The sequence below is a fragment of the Scyliorhinus torazame genome, chromosome 12, assembly GCF_047496885.1.
Source record: "Scyliorhinus torazame isolate Kashiwa2021f chromosome 12, sScyTor2.1, whole genome shotgun sequence".
NCBI lineage: Eukaryota > Metazoa > Chordata > Chondrichthyes > Carcharhiniformes > Scyliorhinidae > Scyliorhinus > Scyliorhinus torazame.
This window is the reverse complement of record NC_092718.1, coordinates 219,639,718-219,665,076: the sequence shown is the minus strand read 5'-3', so window position 1 is coordinate 219,665,076 and position 25,359 is coordinate 219,639,718. Positions and strand designations below refer to the sequence as shown.

At 54.6% G+C, this 25,359-nt stretch overlaps 1 protein-coding gene across 5 annotated transcripts in view; it reads right to left on the bottom strand.

Moving 5' to 3' along the window:
• The window catches only part of LOC140387004 (Na(+)/citrate cotransporter-like), a 176,107-nt gene that overhangs the window by 128,974 nt on the left and 21,774 nt on the right, over nt 1–25,359 (bottom strand). For 3 of the 5 annotated variants that reach the window (XM_072469980.1, XM_072469975.1, XM_072469979.1), the window contains exons 2-5: nt 17,054–17,182; nt 14,932–15,068; nt 14,174–14,379; nt 8,169–8,370 (exon numbers count right to left, since the gene is read on the bottom strand). In XM_072469980.1, coding sequence (XP_072326081.1) covers nt 8,169–8,370; nt 14,174–14,379; nt 14,932–15,068; nt 17,054–17,182 — 674 coding nt within the window. Of the gene's footprint in view, nt 1–8,168; nt 8,371–14,173; nt 14,380–14,931; nt 15,069–17,053; nt 17,183–17,298; nt 17,465–19,821; nt 19,885–25,359 lie in introns of those variants that run through there. The other 2 variants (XM_072469978.1, XM_072469977.1) reach the window with 2 other exon arrangements.

The window sequence follows — 25,359 nt, the reverse complement described above, 5'->3', positions numbered from 1 at the left end:
GTAAAGCAGTGGATGTAGTGTACATGGATTTTAGTAAGGCATTTGATAAGGTTCCCCATGGTAGGCTTCTGCAGAAAGTAAGGAGGCATGGGATAGTGGGAAATTTGGCCAGTTGGATAACGAACTGGCTAACCGATAGAAGTCAGAGTGGTGGTGGATGGCAAATATTCAGCCTGGATCCCAGTTACCAGTGGCGTACCGCAGGGATCAGTTCTGGGTCCTCTGCTGTTTGTGATTTTCATTAATGACTTGGATGAGGGAGTTGAAGGGTGGGTCAGTAAATTTGCAGATGATATGAAGATTGGTGGAGTTGTGGATAGTAAGGAGGGCTGTTGTCGGCTGCAAAGAGACATAGATAGGATGCAGAGCTGGGCTGAGAAGTGGCAGATGGAGTTTAACCCTGAAAAGTGTGAGGTTGTCCATTTTGGAAGGACAAATATGAATGCGGAATACAGGGTTAACGGTAGAGTTCTTGGCAATGTGGAGGAGCAGAGAGATCTTGGGGTCTATGTTCATACATCTTTGAAAGTTGCCACTCAAGTGGATAGAGCTGTGAGGAAGGCCTATGGTGTGTTCGCGTTCATTAACAGAGGGATTGAATTTAAGAGCCGTGAGGTGATGATGCAGCTGTACAAAACTTTGCTAAGGCCACATTTGGAGTAGTGTACAGTTCTGGTCGCCTCATTTTAGGAAGGATGTGGAAGCTTTGGAAAAGGTGCAAAGAAGATTTACCAGGATGTTGCCTGGAATGGAGAGTAGGTCGTACGAGGGAAGGTTGAGGGTGCTAGGCCTTTTCTCATTAGAACGGAGAAGGATGAGGGGCGACTTGATAGAGGTTTATAAGATGATCAGGGGAATAGATAGAGTAGACAGTCAGAGACTTTTTCCCCGGGTGGAACAAACCATTACAAAGGGACATAAATTTAAGGTGAAAGGTGGAAGATATAGGAGGGATATCAGAGGTAGGTTCTTTACCCAGAGAGTAGTGGGGGCATGGAATGCACTGCCTGTGGAAGTAGTTGAGTCGGAAACATTAGGGACCTTCAAGCAGCTATTGGATAGGTATATGGATTACAGTAAAATGATAGTGTAGATTTATTTGTTCTCAAGGGCAGCACGGTAGCATTGTGGATAGCACAATTGCTTCACAGCTCCAGGGTCCCAGGTTCGATTCCGGCTTGGGTCACTGTCTGTGCGGAGTCTGCACGTTCTCCCCGTGTCTGCATGAGTTTCCTCCGGGTGCTCCGGTTTCCTCCCACAGTCCAAAGATGTGCAGGTTAGGTGAATTGGCCAATGATAAATTGCCCTTAAGTGTCCAAAATTGCCCTTGGTGTTGGGTGGAAGTGTTGAGTTTGGGTAGGGTGCTCTTTCCAAGAGCCGGTGCAGACTCAAAGGGCCGAATGGCCTCCTTCTGCACTGTAAATTCAATGTTAATCTATGATTAATCTAGGACAAAGGTTCGGCGCAACATCGTGGGCCGAAGGGCCTGTTCTGTGCTGTATTTTTCTATGTTTTCTATGTTTTTCTATGTCTATCTGCAGGAATTCCCTCCAATGTGGCCCACCCCTCTGCCGACCAGGTTTACCCGGAGCGGTTGCAGTTGATCGGGTGCGTCCATGATATTCAGAGGGAATGCCAGCAACACCAGCAGATTCACAGCCGGTTGGAGGCGTCCCAGAGGCTACGGGACGCAGGAGATGGCGGCAGCAATTCGTGACACCGCAGCCAACTCTGCGAGGGTGGCGACCGCAGTGTCGGGCCTGGTGCATGGTGCTGGCTCCATGAGTGATAGCGTCCGAGGCGTGGCTGAGTCAGCACTGCCCATGTCATCGGCAGCATGTCCGGTTCACTGGGGGAAGCGACCCAGACCCAGGTGGACCTCTCGGAGGCTCTGCGGAGCATGTCCCAGTCTCTGGGGGGGACATGGCCCAGACCCAGGTGGCCATTCCCAGCGCACTCCAGAGCGTGTCCCAGTCACGGAGGACCATGGCCGAGGGCGTCGACACCAAGCTGCAGATATCGGGGGGCAGCCAGGGCTCAATCCAGCTGCCCCTCCTGACAGAGGAGGTCCCCAGGGCCCCATGGGCACCGGCCGGGAGAAGGGGGCACTGGGTGCCAACTCAGAGCCACCCTACGGAGTGGCGACAGTGGCTGCCAGCTTCCCCAAATTCCCCCCAGAGGAAGCCCACCAGGGGCAGCGAAGGCCGCGGGATGTGGTGAGGAGCAGGCTGCCTCCACCGCTAATGTGCATCCTGGTGGCACACCTGGACGCAGCGGTCGGGGATCACTGAGAGGGCACTGGGGGAGGGTGGGGTCGAGGGTGGGAAGGCATGGGGGGAGGGTTTGGGAGGCAGGGGGCAGCACCATAAGGGGCGAGGGGCAGTTGGAGACACATACACCCAGCATTAAAACACATTAGACCCGGGGAATGACGCCTCTGGCACTTCCGCAGTGCGGGCAGGCCCCAATCCGCTGCTCCAGCTGCCTGGGCATGGGGTCTGGAATTTCACGCCTGACACACCACGTACGGGTGATGGGGGTGAGCGAGAACTCAGCAGACAGGCAGGGTTCAGACTGGCTCAGATTGAGGAGCACAGACGCTCAGCTCTCTGCGGGTTATCATCACCCCCCTGCCCTCGCTAGTGATCGCTGACAGCGCCGACACAGTCCCAGCACCCTGGGGTGATGTCACACAGACCCCGGGAGGGTGGAGCAGGGTGATGGGGGCAGGAAAAAGGAGGGGGGGGGGGTGATGCACGATCAATTACTCTCAAGACGAAGTGATTTCATAACTGAAGGCTTTAATCGACTAGAACTTGTCCCCAGCAGCTTCGGTACAGAAAGTGAAGGCTGCTGGGACGGCACCGGTTCTTATACTCCGCCTGTCAGGGCGGAGCTACATATCAACAGCCAATGGTAAACTCCTAGGTTTAACCAATGGTCATCAGCCTCTTAGGTACCGCAATACCTGATAATACCACAGGGGGGGGAAGTGAGATGATGGGCGAAGCGACGCCCTATGTGAAGTGGGTGAGGATGAGGGCCACCCTGGCCCTCTGGGCTTGCCGGACTCTCGCCGCTGCCGCCTGTCCTGCAGCCTCCGGCTGCTCCTCCGGTTCCTCCCCGGCCTGGTCCTCCAACCCCTGCTGGTCCAGCACCTGCTCATCCTCCTCATCGGAGGTGGCCACATGTTCCTCCCCCTCCGCCTCCAGCACGTTGCCCCGCTGCTGTGCAAGGTTGTGGAGGGCACAGCAGACACCACGAAGTGCGTGACCCTCTGCAGGGTGTACTGGGGTTGAGGCCTCGGAACTGCATTTTGAGGAGTCCGATGCACTGCTCAGTGACAGCCCAGGTGGCCACGTGGGCCTCGTCGTATCGGGTCTCCGCACTGGCGTCTTTAGCCAGATCCTCAGCGGGTACCCCTTATCCCCCAAGAGACAACTGGCCATCCTGGGGTGGCCGGGAGAGGCCAGGGATGTCCGACTGCCCCCCGAAGCCTGCACACACGTCCATGATCTTCCTGCGGTGGTCGCACACGAGCTGGATGTTCAGCGAGCGGAACCACGTCCTGTTGATGTGGGAACTCCCAGATGGCTCGATGAGCAGAAGGTGACACGTGTGCCATCTATTGCCCCCTGGACCAGGGGGCATCTCGTCGATGGCGGAGAATTCTGCTGCCCGGGCATCTTGTTGGACCTAGTTTGCTGCCTGGGCATACAGGGCACCCGTGACCTCACAGATGCACTGGTGGGCTGTGAGATGCTGCACAAATCCCCGCTCGAGCTCTGGAATGGTCCTCAGGGCTGCGGCGACCTGACGGCCACCGGGAGCGGGTATCCTCCTCCTCCACCTGGTGCCAACTCCTCAAGGACATGGCACAGGGGCCGCAAGATCCCCTTGTTGAGGAGGAGCCTCCTGCGCACCCGCTGTCCGTCATATATTCGAAAGACCAGCGATGCCTTGGGCCATGGCCGGCCTTGCCCTCTGGGTCCCTCCCTTGCCCGATGGGCAGCAGGGTCCTCGTGTGGGTCCGGCCCCGCACATGGGTCACCACCCCGAACCTCTGTCGATGTGGCTGCTGCTGCCACCTTCCCCGGCGTCTGGCCACCTGGCCTGCCACCTGCACCACGAGGGCAACCTCCGCAGGGTCCAAGATATCGTCCCTCTCATTCAATATCTGTACGGCATTGGGGAGGGCGAGACTGACTGGCAGCGATGGCTCCCACCCAGGACCCTCCATTTTCCATTGCCCCTCCCACGCACCCACCTCACATCCCCTGCCATCCGACACGCCCTGTCCAGGCACCCCCGGCTGCAGCGGGGGCCCCTTGGTCACCGGACCCCAGACCCCAGCACCCCAGACACCCGTTATCTGGACCAGTCGCTGGTCCCCTCCCCGGTGCACATACCCACCCTCTGGCGGAAATGTCCCCTGCGCTGGGGCCCAGCCTCTGGGTGTTGGGATGTGGGCCGCTGCGTCTATGGTTTTCCCTCACGCAGTGTTCAGGATCACGGTCTGATTGGGATGCAGGGCAATAACCCCCACATGCTACATGGCCCAACCACCCATGGGACCCTGTTTGGGAGGTGTGAAGTGCTCACTTAGCTGCGATTGCCAATTCCCCAATGAGTGACAGCCTACAACCGTGCAGCCAGAGGCCTCCACGGTCAGTGGAGTTATGGGTGGTCAGTGGGACGGACAGGCAGGGGCTGGGGTTGCCCCCATTACGGATACACACGATCCACGGGATGGCGCTGAGACACCAACACCCTCACGTGGGATCCACTCCTCCCCCAAATGGCAGCCACCCCCCCCCCCTCTCCCCCTTCCGAGCCCTGGGCCAGCAACCCCACTGCACCGGAGTTCATTGCCTGTGAGTGAAGATGGTTACTCACCGCCTCAGATCCCCACAGCAGCCCCTCCGCCAGTTTTAATCGGCGCCTACGTGACCACGTTCTGCGCAGGCCGTTAGATAGGGGGTCACTCCCATTAATTGTATGGAGAGTGACATTACGTGGTGATTATTAGATAGGGGGTCACTCCCGTTAATTATATGGAGAGTGACATTACGTGGTGATTATTAGATAGGGGGTCACTCCCATTAATTGTATGGAGAGTGACATTACGTGGTGATTATTAGATAGGGGGTCACACCCGTTAATTGTATGGAGAGTGACATTACGTGGTGATTATTAGATAGGGGGTCACACCCGTTAATTGTATGGAGAGTGGCATTACGTGGTGATTATTAGATAGGGGGTCACTCCCGTTAATTATATGGAGAGTGACATTACGTGGTGATTATTAGATAGGGGGTCACTCCCGTTAATTGTATGGAATGACATTACGTGGTGATTATTAGATAGGGGGTCACTCCCATTGTATGGAGAGTGACATTACGTGGTGATTATTAGATAGGGGGTCACTCCCGTTAATTGTATGGAGAGTGACATTACGTGGTGATTATTAGATAGGTGGTCACTCCCATTGTATGGAGAGTGACATTATGTGGTGATTATTAGATAGGGGGTCACTCCCATTAATTGTATGGAGAGTGACATTACGTGGTGATCATTAGATAGGGGGTCACTCCTATTGTATGGAGAGTGGCATTACGTGGTGATTATTAGATAGGGGGTCACTCCCATTAATTGTATGGAGAGTGACATTATGTGGTGATTATTAGATAGGGGGTCACACCCGTTAATTGTATGGAGAGTGACATTACGTGGTGATTATTAGATAGGGGGTCACTCCCATTGTATGGTGAGTGACATTACGTAGTGATTATTAGATAGGGGGTCACTCCCATTAATTGTATGGAGAGTGACATTACGTGGTGATTTTTAGATAGGGGGTCACTCCCATTGTATGGAGAGTGACATTACGTGGTGATTATTAGATAGGGGGTCACTCCCATTAATTGTATGGAGAGTGACATTACGTGGTGATTATTAGATAGGGGGTCACTCCCATTGTATGGTGAGTGACATTACGTAGTGATTATTAGATAGGTCACTCCCATTAATTGTATGGAGAGTGACATTACGTGGTGATTATTAGATAGGGGGTCACTCCCATTGTATGGAGAGTGACATTACGTGGTGATTATTAGATTGGGGGTCACTCCCGTTAATTGTATGGAGAGTGACATTACGTGGTGATTATTAGATAGGGGGTCACTCCCGTTAATTGTATGGAGAGTGACATTATGTGGTGATTATTAGATAGGGGGTCACTCCCATTAATTGTATGGAGAGTGACATTACGTGGTGATTATTAGATAGGGGGTCACTCCCATTGTATGGTGAGTGACATTACGTAGTGATTATTAGATAGGGGGTCACTCCCGTTAATTGTATGGAGAGTGACATTACGTGGTGATTATTAGATAGGGGGTCACTCCCGTTAATTGTATGGAGTGACATTACGTAGTGATTATTAGATAGGGGGTCACTCCCATTGTCTGGAGAGTGACATTACGTGGTGATTATTAGATAGGGGGTCACTCCTATTGTATGGAGAGTGGCATTACGTGGTGATTATTAGATAGGGGGTCACTCCCATTAATTGTATGGAGAGTGACATTACGTGGTGATTATTAGATAGGGGGTCACTCCTATTGTATGGAGAGTGGCATTACGTGGTGATTATTAGATAGGGGGTCACTCCCATTAATTGTATGGAGAGTGACATTACGTGGTGATTATTAGATAGGGGGTCACTCCCATTAATTGTATGGAGAGTGGCATTACGTGGTGATTATTAGATAGGGGGTCACACCCGTTAATTGTATGGAGTGACATTACGTGGTGATTATTAGATAGGGGGTCACACCCGTTAATTGTATGGAGAGTGACATTACGTGGTGATTATTAGATAGGGGGTCACACCCGTTAATTGTATGGAGAGTGACATTACGTGGTGATTATTAGATAGGGGGTCACTCCCGTTAATTATATGGAGAGTGGCATTACGTGGTGATTATTAGATAGGGGGTCACTCCCGTTAATTATATGGAGAGTGGCATTACGTGGTGTTATTGATTCTTGCTACGCCACGGTGGGATCCTGATTTCGCCAACAGAAGAAGGCAGGTTAGATCGCAAACAGATCGGTGCCCTAGGCGGTTCCCATTCTAGCCTCTCCCACAATCTAACAGCCTTGTCTTGTCGCACTGTCGTCGCGCTCTCACTCAAGCGTGACAAGGCCTCGGTCCAGTCCACTCTTCGAGACCAACTGCTCAGAGATCCGGCCGCCATTTTGGAAGGGTGCCCCAATCTCTAAGTGAGCTTCAGGGTCTCCTCTCCCACGCCCCAATTCATGGACAATGTTACCGCCCACACAAATGGGCATTACCCCATATCCTCCCAAGTCAGGATACCCCGCTACGGGGTTGCAGAGGGGCACCCCCCTTTTCAGGACCCCACCCTTCACCCTCCCAACCGTTATGAGGCCCCTTCATACCTGCCTTTCACCTTCCTTGCCCATCATAACCCCCTCATCCCCCTTCCATGGGCACGCGGCAGTGCCTGCCAGCGCCACTTGGGCATCCTGGCAGCCCAATGGATCATTGAAATATGCGGATCTGCATGAGCGATATCCAGATTGCGGCATCTCACAAGGTTTGGTTGAAACTCGTGAGACAACTCGAACGTCACAAATCTTGCGAGAGGCCTCCTAGTCAGGTGCAACGAGGCAAGTGAATGAAATTGCACCCCATAACATTATTCCTTTAGCCATCTATATGTAACAAATGGTTAGAATCAATCATGACCGCATATTTTATGACCTCTTAATTACAGCTTTAGCAGACAGTCTGGATACCTTACCCTAGGTCATTTGGTAATATTACTGCAACAAATACCTTAACTCAGAATTTTTAAACGTTTGCTGCAATAGATATAGAATACCAAATATACCAATTCCTACATTCATGACATGTGGGAGTCTCTATGTTCAGATGTCTGGAGTGAGAATTGAACCTTGAGTCACACTGACACACACGGATGTTTCAGCCAAACCAGTCATTCAGGAAATTCATTTTCAGAGAAATAATAGGAGGTTGGACTGATTCAATCGGGGGCACAGTTTAGTAAATAACAGGTCGTTCCACACGAGTACAACCCGAATGGAACTGTTTTCACAATGTAAAATGAAGCACTCACTGGTTAAATTGCCCTTTCAGTACCAGGTTGGGACCCGTGCCAGTCAGAGTCGCTGTACCACCAATACTGGCTGCGTAGCAGACGCACAGGGTCAGGCCTTTATACATGTTGGCCTCCTGTTTGTTGTGGGGTTCGATCGTAACTGTGGAAGCATTCGCCACCTTCTCCGGGAATTTCATCTCTTCATCCGGGGACTCATCTTCTACAGGGTGTAGAGAACAGAAAATCGTCACAGCCCTGACCCCAAACTCTCGAGTCAAACGCGATTTGGGCAGATGATGCGATAGCACCACTGGGGAGTGGGAGAAACTATCATGGCCAGGGGACCCAGAAGAAATAGGAGCAGATGAGGCCATTCGGCCCCTCGAGTCTACTCTGCTGTTCAATAAAATCTGTTCTGATTGTAAACTTAACTCCACTTTCCTGCCTGCCCTCCATAACCTGTGTGTTGTTGTTGTATTACTGAGAGAGCCGGGAACTATATTGTCATGTGCATTGTATAACCAAGCTGCCACATCGCTCAACTGCTTCACTGGTCAGGTGCTGAGCAACAATATATCAGTCCGCAGCACATGGTGTGTGAGGCACGATCAATTTGGCTGGAGACGAAGTTGAATCCAAACTGAGGCTTTATTAGTATCAGATGTGTGGCCTCCCACAGCAGCTGACGAAATGGCTGCTAGCTGGAGGCCACGCATATTTATAACCCGCCTCCTGGGCGGAGCTAGCATGCAGGGGCCCAGGTGAACCTGTAGTGCAGGTTCTACCGTACAACCCTTAATACAGGAACACAGTGGTTTACCACATTCACCCCCTGTTAAAATTGAGTCCGGCGGGGGTGGTGGATAACCATATACAATTCGCAATCTTTAATATTTACAGAGCAGTAAAAAATGTCTCTGGTCATCCGGTGGGCCGGTCAGAGGTTCAGCCGGTCCGGAGCCTTGATCGTCCTCTGGGATCGGCGAAGTGGAGCCGGCGATGTTGGTGCTGGCGTGGTCGATGTTAACTCCGGGAGCGTGCTGAAATCCTCTTCATCAACGGGGGTGGGCAGGGGGAGGACGGACGGTCCTAGGGAGGGTGATGGGGGCGGCGGGGGAGGAGAGGTTGGCGCCGGGGGCGGTGTGGGGGCAGAACCTGCTGGTGCCAGGTCCCTGAGGGAGACGGTATCCTGGCGGCCGTCGGGGAACGCCACGTAGGCGTACTGTGGGTTTGCGTGGAGCAGGTGCACCCTTTCCACCAACGGGTCTGCCTTGTGGAGCCGCACATGTTTACGGAGAAGCACGGTTCCCGGAGCTGCGAGCCAAGTTGGGAGTGATACCCCGGACGTGGACTTCCTGGGGAAGGCAAAAAGGCGTTCATGCGGTGTACTGTTAGTGGCAGTGCAAAGTAATGAGCGAATGGAATGGAGTGCATCAGGGAGGACCTCCTGCCAACAGGAGGCCGGGAGATTTCTGGACCGCAGGGCCAGCTGGACGGCCCTCCATACCGTCCCATTCTCCCTTTCTACCTGTCCATTTCCCCGGGGGTTGTAGCTTGTCGTTCTGCTGGAGGCGATACCCCTGCTGAGCAGGAACTGACGTAGCTCATCGCTCATGAATGAGGATCCCCTGTCACTGTGGATGTAGGCGGGGAAACCGAACAGAGCGAAGATAGAATTAAGGGCTTTAATGACGGTGGCAGACGTCATGTCGGGGCATGGGATGGCGAAGGGGAACCGGGAGTATTCATCGATCACACTGAGGAAATACGTGTGTCGGTCAGAGGAGGGGAGGGGGCTGAGGCGTTCAAAGGGCGGGAGGCCTTCACCAGGTGCGCGCGGTCCGGCCGGTAGAAGCGCGGTTTGCACTCCGCACAGACCTGGCAGTCCTTGGTGATCGTCCTTCCTTCCTCGGCGGAGTGGGGCAAATTTTGTGCCTTAATGAAGTGGTACAACCGAGTGACCCCTGGGTGACAAAGGCTGTCGTGCAGGGCCCGGAGTCGGTCTACCTGTGCGCTGGCACATGTACCTCGGGATAGGGCGTCTGGGGCTCGTTGAGTTGGCCAGGGCGATACATAATCTCATAATTATCGGTGGAGAGCTCGATTCTCCACCGCATGATTTTATCATTTTTGATCTTGCCCCGCTGTGTGTCGTTGAACATGAAGGCTACCGACCGTTGGTCAGTGAGGAGAGTGAATCTCCTGCCGGCCAGGTAATGCCTCCAATGTCGCACAGCCTCAACGATAGCCTGGGCCTCCTTTTCGCCGGATGAGTGCCGAATTTTGGAGGCATGGAGGGTGCAGGAAAAGAATGCCAGGGGCCTGCCTGCCTGGTTGAGGGTGGCGGCAAGGGCGACGTCCGATGCTTCGCTTTCTACTTGGAAAGGAAGTGTCTCGTTTACAGCGTGCATTCCAGCTTTGGTAATATCAGCTCTGATCCGGGCGAAGGCCTGTTGGGCCTCTGCCGTCAGGGGGAAATGAGTGGACTGTATGAGTGGGCGGGCCTTGTCCGCATAGTTTGGGACCCACTGGGCGTAGTAGGAAAAGAACCCCAGGCAGCGTTTGAGGGCCTTGGGGCAGTGGGGAAGTGGGAACTCCATGAGGGGGCGCATGCTGTCGGGATCGGGCCCCAGAACTCCGTTCTGGACCACGTAGCCGAGGATGGCTAAGCGGTTTGTACGGAACACACACTTCTCCTTGTTGTAGGTGAGGTTGAGGAGAGTGGCGGTGCGGAGAAATTTAGCGAGGATGGCGTCGTGGTCCTGCTGACCATGGCCGCAGATGGTCACATTGTCTAGGTACGGAAACGTGGCCTGCAAGCCGTACCGGTCGACCATTCGGTCCATCTCCCTTTAGAAGACCAAACCCCCATTGATGATGCCGAAGGGGACCCTAAGGAAGTGATATAGCCGGCCGTCTGCCTCGAAGGCGGTAAATGGCCGGTCCGATTTACGGATGGGGAGCTGGTGGTCGGCGGATTTTAGGTCCTCCGTTGAGTAGACCCGGTACTGTGCAATCTGGTTAACCATGTCAGATATGCGTGGGAGGGGGTACGCGTCGAGCTGCGTGTACCTGTTGATGGTCTGGCTGTAGTCCACGACCATTCGGCTTTTCTCCCCAGACTTAACCACTACCACTTGAGCTCTCCAGGGGCTGTTGCTGGCCTCGATGACTCCCTCCTGAAGCAACCGCTGGACCTCGGACCTGATGAAGGCCTTACCTGGGTGCTGTACCGTCTGCTCCTGGTGGCGACGGGTTTGCAATCTGGAGTTAGATTGGCAAAGAGGGAAGGAGGATCGACCTTTAGGGTCGCGAGGCCGCACACAGTGAGGGTGGTAAGGGTCCACCGAATTTAAGGGTAGGGCTCTGGGGGTTGCACTGAAAATCCAGGCCAAGGATAAGTTCAGCACAGAGGTTAGGGAGGACGTAGAGGCGAAAACCGTGGAACTCTATGCCTTGGACTGTGAGCGTGACCGTGCAGTACCCCCGGATCGCTACACGATGGGATCCGGAGGCCAGGGAGATACTTTGATTGGTAGGGTGGACCTTAAGGGAGCAGCGCCTTACCGTATTCGGGTGTACAAAGCTCTCGGTGCTCCCGGAGTCCAGAAGGCAGGAGGTCAGGTGGCCGTTGACTTTCACGCTGGTGGATGCGTTGGTCAGAGTGTGTGGTCTGGACTGGTCGATTGCCATGGATGCGAGTCGTGGTTGATCGTCGGGTAGTGAGGCGGCCGCTGCGTCAGGGTTCTGAAACGCCATTGGTCTCCGTGTACTGCGGGGTGGACAAGATGGCGGTGCCCGGAGGTCACAAAATGGCGGTGCCCATGGAACGCACGTTGCGGGGGGTGGAGCAAGATGGTGGCACCCATAAAACGCACGTGTTGTGCGGGGGAGAAGATGGCGGCGCCCATTGCTCGCACATGGCCTGGGGAGGAGGGGAGGATAGCGGCGCCCATTGTCCGTGACCCGGGGGGGGGGCGACCGCTGCCGCTGAGCGGGCCTGGCACACCGCTGCGTAGTGGCCCTTCTTCCCGCAAGCCTTACAAAGGGCAGCGCGTGCCGGGCAGCGTTGGCGGGGGTGTCTTTGTTGGCCGCAAAAATAGCATTGGGGCCCCCCGGAGATCACCGGCTGGCGCGTCGCGCAGGCGTACTGGGTGGGTAGCGCCCCCGCTGGGGCGGCTACCTATGGGGCCCATGAAGTGTAGGAGGAGTGGGCCGCGCGGTTGGGAGCGTAGGACTGTACATTGCGCAGGGCGACCGTCATGGAAAACGCTGGTGATTTAGTCTCTGCGAGGTCGCGCGAGGCCCCTTCTAGGAGCCGCTGCCTGATAACATCGGACCCAATCCAGTTACAAAAGCGTCCCTCATAAGGAGATCGGAGTGCTCCTTAGCTGTAACGTTCTGGCAGTCACAGTCCTGAACTAGTGGGATCAGGGCCCTCCAGAAGTCCTCGATTGACTCACCAGGTAGTTGAGTACGCGTTGCGAGCGCGTGTCTGGCGAAGAGCGTGTTCGTCTTCTGCTCATAACTCTTTGAGTCGAGTCATAGCGTCAGCGTAATTGGGCGCATCCTGGATCAGCGGGAGGATTTTAGAGTTGAGTCTGGAGTACAAGATTTGAATCTTCTGAGGCTCTGGAACAGGGGTCGGCGCCGCGTTGATATACGCCTCAAAACAAGCTCGCCAGTGCTGGAAGTCCTTTCTGGCGTCGCTTGTGCGTGGATCCAGCTGCAGTCGATCTGGTTTAATCCGGAGGTCCATCTTCTGAATCAGATACTAATAAATTGAGGCACGATCAATTTGGCTGGAGACGAAGTTGAATTCAAACTGAGGCTTTATTAGTATCAGATGTGTGGCCTCCCACAGCAGCTGACGAAATGGCTGTGAGCTGGAGGCCACGCATATTTATAACCCGGCTCCTGGGCGGAGCTAGCATGCAGGGGCCCAGGTGAACCTGTAGTGCAGGTTCTACCGTACAACCCTTAATATAAGAACACAGTGATTTATCACAGTGTGATTGCGAAATACATTGTGTGGATCTCCGGCAATTGAGAAGTGTGATTATTTCAAAGTTCAGGGAACCACAAGATATCGCAGTTTGAATTAATTTTCGATCAAAATCTGCCCAACTCAACTGTAAATCCGTTCAATGGCCCAGCCTGCACTGCTGCCTGGGCCAGAGAATTCCAAAGATTAACATCGCTCGGAGAAAATAAATTCCACCTCATCTCTGTCACCACGAGAAGTCTCCTTCTTTAAACAGTGTCCCTGGTTCTAAATACCCCCACAAGGGGATACATCCTCTCAGCATCTACCCCGTCAAAGTTCCTCAGAATATGATGTATCAATCAGACCAACTCTTATTCTTCCAAACTCCAGAGATTAAACCCAACCTGCTCAACATTTCCTCACGAGACAAACTCCTTCACCCCAGGAACCAGGCCCCAGGGAACCTGCTCGGTGCTGCTTCCAATGGAAGTACATCCTTCCGCAAATAAGGAGACCAAAACTGTGGTCAACCAACATCCGATGCAGTTGCAGAAAGACTCCTCTATCTCCATACTCCATCCCCTGCAATAAAGGCCAATATTCCATTTGCCCAAATCATTACTTGCTGTACCTGTGTGTTAACTCTTGTGATTCATGTACAAGGACACCGAGCTCCCTCTGGACTGTAGCATTCTTGATGAACAGTAAACACCGAACCAGTGGCCAGTGTGTCCATCGCTCACTCTGAGACTGAACTGGACGTTCAAGGTGCAGTAGAGAAGACAGTGGCGGGGGGCAGGGGGGTCATGAATTTACATTTATATTACACAGCGTGTTTTCCCCATTCTGATCGCTGCCCTGATGGTCCTCATCACTGATAGACATCTACAGAATGATTGGGCTGCTTCCACTCTGACTTTGAATGTTCTCCTCTGTGTCTTAATGTCTCTGAAGAGCAGGCTAGGCCGAGGGAGTGGGAGTAAAGTGAGAAACCTGAAAGGCACCGTATTGAGAGAGTGCTCAATAAACTAGAGACCTGCTTCCACATCAATAGTGGACCCCTTTATTTGCATAGCCGCGTCCTCTTCAGATTTTTCTAATTCCAGTCTTTCTGCCTCCTCCTCAGTGCAGCTGAGTTGGTCCAGCACGGCCTTTGCGATGGGGACCATCATGGCGGTTGTGGCAGTGTTACTGATCCACATGGAGAGGAAGGATGTCACGCCCATGAACCCCAACATTAACCTGAAAGGTCAGAAGCAAGACGGTTAACAATGTGAAAATATCTTCCAACTTCTTAAAGCCCTCCCCCTTTTTCTAGTAACCCACGGAGGCCCTGTATTTGGACATTAACCCACCAGAGCCCCTCCTCTCGATATTAACCCATCCAAACCACTCCCTCTGGACATTAACTCCTTGCTGAAGTTCAGCTCGGACATCAATGTGGAGAACAGCCTGGACCATATGTGAGTAAATATCTTGTGTTCTGGGTTTTGACCCCACATCTCAAACAGACTGGAGGCAACATTGCTTCAGGCGTTCCTGAAGCTGGAGCTCATCTCTCCTGCTCACTGACCCACCCACCATTGTGCACCGTTCCCCCCCACCACCACCACCCCGCCCCCCAACAGACCTTGAATAATCTACATTTCTAGAGCCTGATATTCTCCTGGAATGTCTTGCAGAGGGAGCTATTTCTTGTCTTATCATCCCCCTCTCTAATTCTAAGCATTAGTGTTCACTGTGAGCTTGATGCCATCCTTAAGAATATTGCACCAACAGTAGATGGAGTCTTACAGAGCTGGCTTGACACCCACAAAGAGGAGCGCTCTCAGGGCGATGCGTTTGTGGAGCTCCCAGTGCTCAATCGCTACGGCTACCATCAACCCGCCAAGAAATAGGACATTTGTGTCCTTCATGTACTGCATACAGACCTGAAACAGAAATCACACAGAGGTACATCACAGTGAGGCCATGTGGGTGAGTGTCACCCTTCCAGAGGCAAAAGAAACACATTCAGTTGCGAAAAACAAGACTGCGATGGGTTATGGTCAGTGATCCCTATTCAGACTAGGACTAGTGGGTTATGGTCAGTGATCTCCATTCACACTGGGACCAGTGGGTTATAGTCAGTGATCTCCATTCACACTGGGATCAGTGGGTTATGGTCAGTGATCTCCATTAACACTGGGGCCAGGGGGTTATGGTCAGTGATCTCCATTCACACTGAGACCAGTGGGTTATGGTCAGTGGTCTCCATTCACACTGGGGCCAGTGGGTTATAGTCAGTGATCTCCATTCACACTGGGGCCAGTGGGTTATAGTCAGTGATCTCCATTCACACTGAGACCAGTGGGTTATGGTCAGTGGTCTCCATTCACACTGGGACCAGTGGGTTACGGTCAGTGATCTCCATTCACACTGGGACCGGTGGGTTACGGTCAGTGATCTCCATTCACACTGGGGCCAGTGGGTTATGGTCAGTGATCTCCATTCACACTGGGACCAGTGGGTTATGGTCAGTGATCTCCATTCACACTGGGGCCAGTGGGTTATGGTCAGTGATCTCCATTCACACTGGGACCAGTGGGATACGGTCAGTGACCTCCATTCACACTGGGACCAGTGGGTTATGGTCAGTGATCTCCATTCACACTGGGGCCAGTGGGTTATAGTCAGTGATCTCCATTCACACTGGGGCCAGTGGGTTATAGTCAGTGATCTCCATTCACACTGGGGCCAGTGGGTTATAGTCAGTGATCTCCATTCACACTGGGGCCAGTGGGTTACGGTCAGTGATCGCCATTCATACTGGGACCAGTGGGTTATAGTCAGTGATCTCCATTCACACTGGGACCAGTGGGTTATGGTCAGTGGTCTCCATTCACACTGGGACGAGTGGGTTATGGTCAGTCATCTCCATTCACACTGGGACCAGTGGGTTATGGTCAGTGGTCTCCATTCACACTGGGGCCAGTGGGTTATAGTCAGTGATCTCCATTCACACTGGGACCACTGGGTTACGGTCAGTGATCTCCATTCACACTGGAGCCAGTGGGTTATGGTCAGTGATCTCCATTCACACTGGGACCAGTGGGTTACGGTCAGTGATCTCCATTCACACTGGGACCAGTGGGTTACGGTCAGTGATCTCCATTCACACTGGGGCCAGTGGGTTACGGTCAGTGATCTCCATTCACACTGGGACCAGTGGGTTATGGTCAGTGATCTCCATTCACACTGGGACCAGTGGGTTACGGTCAGTGATCTCCATTCTCACTGGGACCAGTGGGTTACGGTCAGTGATCTCCATTCACACTGGGACCAGTGGGTTACGGTCAGTCATCTCCATTCACACTGGGACCAGTGGGTTACGGTCAGTGATCTCCATTCACACTGGGACCAGTGGGTTACGGTCAGTCATCTCCATTCACACTGGGACCAGTGGGTTACGGTCAGTGATCTCCATTCACACTGGGGCCAGTGGGTTACGGTCAGTGATCTCCATTCACACTGGGACCAGTGGGTTATGGTCAGTGATCTCCATTCACACTGGGACCAGTGGGTTATGGTCAGTGATCTCCATTCTCACTGGGACCAGTGGGTTACGGTCAGTGATCTCCATTCACACTGGGGCCAGTGGGAGGTGAGGAACAGGTGGTTGGTAAGTTCCATGTTTAGCAGCAGGCTCAGGTTGAGCTCAATCCTCTCTTGGAACTCCCTCAATGCAGCCACTCGGCTGGCCAGTCCCATGCTGGATTATTGGTTATTGGCCTTTAGTCTGACCAATCATCTGGCAGCGGAATCACCTGAGTCTCATTGTTTTGGGGAAGGATGGAGATTGCAGTGAGCCTCTGATGGAATCCTGTTTCTCCTCCACGTTTGATGGTCAATTTCAGAGAGTGAATACTTTACTTACCTTTCTGGACTCCATGATTCCAAACATCGGGAAGAGCAAAATGGGAAGGAAGGAGGTGACAGCCAGGGGGATGACTTCAGTGCACCAATAAACAGCCATCACAAGGACGACAAATCCACAATAGGCTTCCTGTGGGAGAGGGAAACACGCGTCAGGTCAACAGGAACCTCCAGCTGGAGACAACCACAACTCACATCTACCCAGCACCTTTCATACCCACCCCGAGCGCAGGGGCTGCAACTTACTGTGGTTTGGGCAACAATGGGGAGAGGCATGAAGATCAGCAGAGGGACTGCCAGCAGCAAGGGGTTCCTGTAGTTGCGGAGGTGGGTGAGGATGGGCAGCATGCTGGGTGGTCAGTGGCCGGAGCTTCTTGCGAACTGTCCACTCGAGTGACCTTCACTTGGCTCCAAAGTTCCCAATCACTCCTCTAAACGTCACCACTCCTCAACTGGCAGCGACCGACCCTTTGACCAGGCTAACCTGGTCTGGTTATGATTAACCAGCAGCCTCCCCCACCGTCACAGTGGCCAAGGGCAGCCCAGCCCAAGGGGAGGGGGGGGGGCTCACACCCCCGCCCAGCCGGGGCCGCATTTCACACGCAGCGCGCAGCCCGTCCCCCGCCCCCGGGAGGGTAGCCTGTCCCTTTAAGGGCTTGCCCCCCCCCCCCGGCTTGCCCCCCCCCCCTCCCTCAGGGACTGAGCCCATCAGCGCCGCCGGTGGCCACTCCTCAAAGTGCAGCTGGAGGGGGGAGGGGTCTGCTTGGTGAGGGAGGGGGTGTTACCCATGGAGGCAGCCTTTTCCCACCTGGGGGGGGGGGGTGGCTGCTTAGGAGCCCCCCCCCCCCCCCCCCACAGCAGGACCCCCCAGAGCGCCCAATACAGAAACCCACCCCCCAGCGCACAACAGAGAACCCCCCACAGTGGGACCTCCCCCCCCCCCCCCCCACAGCGCCCAATCCAGAAAGACCTCCCCAGAGTGCCCAATACAGAGACCCCCCCAAAGCACCCAATACAGAGACCCCCGCCAGAGCGCCCAATCCGGAGAGACCCCCCCCAGAGCGCCCAATACAGTGACCCACCCCCCAGCACACGACACAGAGAACCCCCCACAACGGGATCCCCTCCACAGTGCCCAATCCAGAGAGACCTCCCCCCCCCCAGAGTGCCCAATACAGAGACCCCCCCAAAGCACCCAATACAGAGACCCCCCACAGCACCCAATCCGGAGACCCCCCCCCCAGAGCACCCAATCCGGAGAGATCCCCCACAGCGCCCAATCCGGAGAGACCCCCCCCCACAGCACCCAATCCAGAGAGACCCCCCCACAGCGCACAACACAGCGGGACCCCCCCAGTGCCCAATCCGGAGAGACCCCCCCCCCACAGCGCCCAATCCGGAGAGACCCCCCCCACAGCGCCCAACACAGCGGGACCCCCCCACAGCACCCAATCCGGAGAGACCCCCCCACAGCACCCAATCCAGAGAGACCCCCCAGCGCCCAGTCCGGAGAGACCCCCCCACAGCACCCAATCCAGAGAGACCCCCCCCAGCGCCCAGTCCGGAGAGACCCCCCCACAGCGCCCAATCCGGAGAGACCCCCCCCACAGCGCCCAATCCGGAGAGACCCCCCCCACAACGCCCAATCCGGAGAGACGCCCCCCACAGCGCCCAATCTGGAGGGACCCCCACCCAGAGCACCCAATACGGAAGGCTCACCCGCCCGAGCACCCAATATAGAGACCCCCCCAGAGTGCCCAATCCAGCAGGACCCCCCCCCCCCCCATGACTCTGCAGGGAGGCCCCTGTCAGAGTTCGTCAGGGGGGTCTCCCCATATGGCAGAGGGACCCCCCCCTCCTACCCCCACCCCACCACCACCACCACCACCACCACCTCTGGTCAAATATGGCAGCAAGAGACTCTTAATTGGTCATTTATCGCTTCAACTGGTTTCTGGGTGGGAGAGCCACCGGTCACTGGGAGAATGGCAGCGGCAGTGAGGTGGTAATGGGCCCCCCCACCCTGGGCAGCGGCAGTGAGGTGGTAATGGGCCCCCCCACCCTGGGCAGCGGCAGTGAGGTGGTAATGGGCCCCCCCCACCCTGGGCAGCAGCAGTGAGGTGGTAATGGGCCCCCCCACCCCTGCAAGCCTCTGCTGATTTCCCGGCCTCCCGGTGCCTCTCCGATCTCTCTGAAGCCTCGAAAGTCCCAGCCACCAGGTAACACTGGGAGGCTGTGCATTGTCCCCCCAATACACACCAGCGCGCTGGGGGCTTTGTCCACATTACGATGACGCTCCCTCCATCACCGACACACACAGTGACAGCAGAGTTTAGCATGTACAACCCTCCATCAACTGCACCTTCCAAACCCGCAGTCTCTGCCACCTAGAAGGACAAGGGCAGCAGACACACAGGTCCCCCTCCAAGTCACTCACCACCCCGACATGGAAATATATCGGCCGTTCCTTCACTGTCACTGGGTCAACATCCTGGAACTCCCTCCCTAACAGCACAGTGGGCGTACCTACACCATATGGGCTGCAGCGGTTCAAGAAGGCAGCACACCCACCTCCTTCTCAAGGGGCAATTAGGGATGGGCAATAAATGCTGGTCTGGCCAGTAATGCCCACATTCCATTGCATGATTGTTTTAAAGAATTCTATCTGACGTCCATGAAATGAACTTGGGCTTATTGTTTGGTGGAACATCCTGTTAAACATTTACTCAGACATTTTGGTCTAGTAACAAACAGGTCACTAAATCCCACCTTATCAGCATTCAGGAATGAATGTACTGGAACCTGTGCTGGAGCCATGTCCTTGAGAGAGTTGAGGCCTGCACTGTCCTGTGTCAGCAAGGCAGCCTATTGTAGGACCTCTCCGAGAGAAAGGGAGCTATTTCCGTAACAGTCACTCATTTCTCATGATTTTATAAGTGATGCGACCATCAATTCACTCGAAGACACGTGGAGAAGTAAACCGTGGTTTTACTCAGCTTAGAACTGAGCCTGCCTGCGACCGGTACAACACTGAAGGCGGCCCCGCAGGTCAGCAGCTCTTATACTTCCTGTAAAGGGGGTGGAGCCATGGGCGGAGCCCGTACATGCCCCGACATATCCCCCTGTGGGTGAAGCCACACAATGGCCCATAGGTCGAGCCCACAGGGTTAATAACATAACACAGGGCACTGGCGAATTATCAGTAATTATACATTCACCACAAGACAGCCATTTCTACCACCACCCTCCCCACTTTGAGAAGGAAATATCCACATTGCCTTCTCACCCCCCCGCCCCCGGCTAATTTTACTGATGAAGGTGCCAGATTCTTCACTGGGGAATTCTGGCGGAGACATGCAGGTGGAGGTCACGTGTTGGGTCGCTCCTGCTAGAGCATTAGGTGCATTAGCTATGAGGAGCGGTTGAATAAACTCGGTTTGTTCTCACTGGAACGATCCCGGAAGTTGAGGGGCGGCCTGATAGAGGTCTACAAAATATGATGAGACAGAGTGTATAGTCAGAGGCTTTTCCCCAGGGTAGAGGGGTCAATTACTAGGGGGCATAGGTTTAAGGTGAGAGGGGCAAGGTTTAGAGTAGATGTACGAGGCAAGTTTTTTACGCAGAGGGTAGTGGGTGCCTGGAACTCGCTACCGGAGGAGGTGGTGGAAGCAGGGACGATAGTGACATTTAAGGGGCATCTTGATAAATACATGAATAGGATGGGAATAGAGGGATACGGACCCCCGGAAGTGTAGAAGATTTTAGTTTAGACGGGCAGCATGGTCGGCACGGGCTTGGAGGGCCGAAGGGCCTGTTCCTGTGCTGTACTTTTCTTTGTTCCTTATTCGCTTTTGTTTTTTTGGCCCTTTTAACCCAGATTTGGGGGGAAATCTTATATCTGAACAGTCTCAAGTAAAGTTTTGGTATTCAGAGGATGTTGAAAACCCAACGGAGGAATACGGGACGGAAAGGAACGAGCGCTATTCCGCCTGTGAGCTCGTGTTTGGTGCGGAGTTCTGTGGGAGGAGAGATGGCGGGAGCAAGCTCGCCGGGTGGGGCTGCGGCCATTATGGTGGACACGCTGGCCAAGGTGATGGCGGTGAGGTTCAAGCGGCAGTTTGCGGAGCATTTTGAGCAGCCCGATAAAGGAGGCTCTGGGAAAGGCGGCGGCGGCGATGCGGGAGCAAAGGAGCGGTGTTGAAGGGGAGGAGGCATTATCGCAGCACAGCGACCAGCTCGCCTCGATGGGAGAGGAGCTGCGGAAGGTGGAGAGCAATAAGGGGTTGTGAGGCGCAGTGGAAGACCCGGAGAACACCTCACGGTGACAGAATCTGTGGATCGCGGGTCTGCTCGGGGGGGGCTGGAGGGCCAGAGGCCGATGAAGTACTTCACCGAGATGTTGGCCGAGTTGTTGGGGGAGGGGAACACCTCCCTCGAGCTGGATAGGGCTCATCGGTCATTCCAGCCAAAGCCAAAGGTGAATCATCGACCGAGAGTTGTGATGGTTCGTTACCACAGCTACCAGGTGAAGAAGGTGCTGGGATGGGCCAAGCAGAATCGAAAGACGAGGTGGGAAGGCTGTGGTATTCGTATATACCAAGATGTAACAGGTGGTCTTTAACAGGGCAAAGGCAGCGCTCTACAAGAGTAATGTGCTGTTCGGGATGGTCTAGCCGGCGAAGTTGAGATGGCGGAGGAGGCAGAGACCTTTGCTAGGCCGAAGGATTGGGATTGAACTGAGTTTGGACTTTGTTTTCGTATGCTGTGGTTGGGAGGTTATGGTTTGGGGACACCGGGATAACGTGTTGGAGTTTTTTCCCCTTTTTTATTTGGGGTTTAGCATGTTTGGCTGGTTTAGAAGGGCTGGGTATGGGGGGCGGGGGGGCTTCTGTTGGTTTTGTACTCGGTATGTGGGGACGGGAGGGGGTTCTGTCAGGGCCACCTCGCTCGCAAACTGGAGTTGCCTGGTGAACGGGAGGGCCCGCGGTCGGCCGAGTCTATGTGGACTGGTTTTGATGGGAGGTGTGAATGGGGGAATGTGCAGAGAGAAGTGGTTTTGAGAGGAAGTGATTGGGGGGTTTTGGAAAGGGGGGAGGGAGGTGTAGCAGGCTGACGGGACTAGGGGTAGGGCCTTGGCTCACTCGTGGCGTGAGGCCAGGGGCCATGTTCATGAGTGAAAGGAGGGAGAGGGGGAGGGTTGAGAGACCCCAAGTCCGAATGTTAACATGAAACGTGTGGGGGTTGGGAGGACCGGTGAAGCGGGCGAGACTTTTCTTGAATTTGAAGAGCTTGAGAAGCGACGTGGTGACGTTGCAGGAGATCCACCTGAGGGTGAAGGACCAGGCTAGGCTTCGGAAGGCTTGGGTGAGTCAGGTGTTCCATTTGGGCTTTGACGGTAGGGCCTGGAAGGGGGCTAGCGGTACTAGTGGGTAAGAGAGTGAGGTTTCAGATGGAGATGGTGGCGGATCAGGGGGGCAGATACATTATAGTAACGGGTGCTTTGGAGGGGTGAGTGGTGGTATTGGTTGGTGTGTATGCCCCGAATTGGGATGGTGTCGGTTGACCGCGCTCGCTCGGTGACCCCGCGGGGGAGGGGCGGTGGTGTTAGCAGCATTTCTGAAGGAGATGGGGGAGCAGACACGTGGTGGGTCTTACACTCAGGGGTAGAGACTATTTCTGTTTCTCACCTGTTCATAATGTGTACTCAGGGATTGACTTCTTTATTACGAGGAGGTCAGTGTTGTGGGAGGTGAGGAAAGCGGAATACTCAGCGATTGTCGTTTCGGATCATGCTCCGCTCCTGGAGAGTATGGTCCTGGAGAGGAGGTCGGCACAAGAGGCCGACGTGGAGGTTGGGTGTGGGGCAGCTCGCGGATCTGATTTCGTTTTGTGCGAGGTTGGGGAAGGGGATTGATGATTATTTGGGGTTCAATAAGAATGGGGAGATCTCACCGTCGGTGGTTCGGGAGGCGCTGAAGGGTTGGTGAGGGGCGAGATCACGGGATAGGGAGGCAAGAGGGAAGCGGCGGTGGCTGGTGGATGAAATCTGGGAGGTTGATGGAAAGTACGCGGAAAATCCCATTCTGGAACTCTTGGTCAGTAGAATGGAACTGTAGGCTCGGTTGTCCTCGAATGTGCGGCGCTTGTTAAATGTGGTGCTCGCCCCATCAGAAGGGGTGGGGGGTGGGAGCTTGAGACGTTGGATGCAGTGAAGGCGTTTGACTATGTCGAGTGGAGCTATTTGTGTGCAGAGTTGGAAAGTTTGGGATTGGGCCTGAATTTGTGGCGTGGGTCAAATTGTTATACGAGGAACTGAAGGCGAGTTGTACGAATGAGGTGAACTCGGGATATTTTCAGCTGCCCGGGTGGAACGAGGCATGGGTCTCCCGTGTAGCCCCCTGTTGTTTGCGCTGGTGAGAGAGCGCATGGCCATTGTACGGGAAGTCTCCACCATCGCAATAGTGTGCGGACAGTCATGGCGTTGGGTGGGGGTGCTTCTGCCAGGGCCGGGGGGGCGGGGGAAGAGAGTGGCCAGTAGGTGGCAGTGGGGGCGGGGTGTTGCGCACTCCACTCACTGCTCACTGTGAACTTAGAGACACGGGTCATATGGGTGTGTGTCCCCCCCTCTCCCCCAGGCACTCCCCCAAGTGTCCTCATGTCCCAGCCGACCCATCAGCTGTGCGGGCGCGCTCCAGCACAACCAGTGCCACCCTGTTGGCTGGGATGAGTGTGTGTGGGGAGTGTAATGTGTGTGTGCGGCTGGGATGAGTGTGTGTGGGGAGTGTAATGTGTGTGTGCGGCTGGGATGAGTGTGTGTGGGGAATGTAATGTGTGAGTGCGGCTGGGATGTGTGTGTGCGGCTGATATGAGTGTGTGTGGCTGATATGAGTGTGTGTGGGGAATGTAATGTGTGAGTGCGGCTGGGATGTGTGTGTGCGGCTGGGATGAGTGTGTGTGGAGAGTGTAATGTGTGTGTGCGGCTGGGATGAGTGTGTGTGGGGAGTGTAATGTGTGTGTGCGGCTGGGATGAGTGTGTGTGGGGAGTGTAATGTGTGTGTGCGGCTGGGATGAGTGTGTGTGGATAGTGTAATGTGTGTGTGCGGCTGGGATGAGTGTGTGTGGGGAGTGTAATGTGTGTGTGAGGCTGGGATGCGTGTGTGTGGGGAATGTAATGTGTGAGTGCGGCTGGGATGAGTGTGTGTGGGGAGTGTAATGTGTGAGTGCGGCTGGGATGAGTGTGGGTGGGGAGTGTAATGTGTGTGTGCGGCTGGGATGAGTGTGTGTGGGGAGTGTAATGTGTGTGTGCGGCTGGGATGAGTGTGTGTGGGGAATGTAATGTGTGAGTGCGGCTGGGATGTGTGTGTGCGGCTGGGATGAGTGTGTGTGGAGAGTGTAATGTGTGTGTGCGGCTGGGATGAGTGTGTGTGGGGAGTGTAATGTGTGTGTGCGGCTGGGATGAGTGTGTGTGGGGAGTGTAATGTGTGTGTGCGGCTGGGATGAGTGTGTGTGGATAGTGTAATGTGTGTGTGCGGCTGGGATGAGTGTGTGTGGGGAGTGTAATGTGTGTGTGAGGCTGGGATGCGTGTGTGTGGGGAATGTAATGTGTGAGTGCGGCTGGGATGAGTGTGTGTGGGGAGTGTAATGTGTGAGTGCGGCTGGGATGAGTGTGGGTGGGGAGTGTAATGTGTGTGTGCGGCTGGGATGAGTGTGTGTGGGGAATGTAATGTGTGAGTGCGGCTGGGATGTGTGTGTGCGGCTGATATGAGTGTGTGTGGAGAGTGTAATGTGTGTGTGCGGCTGGGATGAGTGTGTGTGGGGAGTGTAATGTGTGTGTGCGGCTGGGATGAGTGTGTGTGGGGAGTGTAATGTGTGTGTGCGGCTGGGATGAGTGTGTGTGGGGAGTGTAATGTGTATGTGCGGCTGGGATGAGTGTGTGTGGATAGTGTAATGTGTGTGTGCGGCTGGGATGAGTGTGTGTGGGGAGTGTAATGTGTGTGTGAGGCTGGGATGCGTGTGTGTGGGGAATGTAATGTGTGAGTGCGGCTGGGATGAGTGTGTGGGGAGTGTAATGTGTGAGTGCGGCTGGGATGAGAGTGTGGGGAGTGTAATGTGTGAGTGCGGCTGGGATGAGTGTGGGTGGGGAGTGTAATGTGTGTGTGCGGCTGGGATGAGTGTGTGTGGGGAATGTAATGTGTGAGTGCAGCTGGGATGTGTGTGTGCGGCTGATATGAGTGTGTGTGGAGAGTGTAATGTGTGTGTGCGGCTGGGATGAGTGTGTGTGGGGAGTGTAATGTGTGTGTGCGGCTG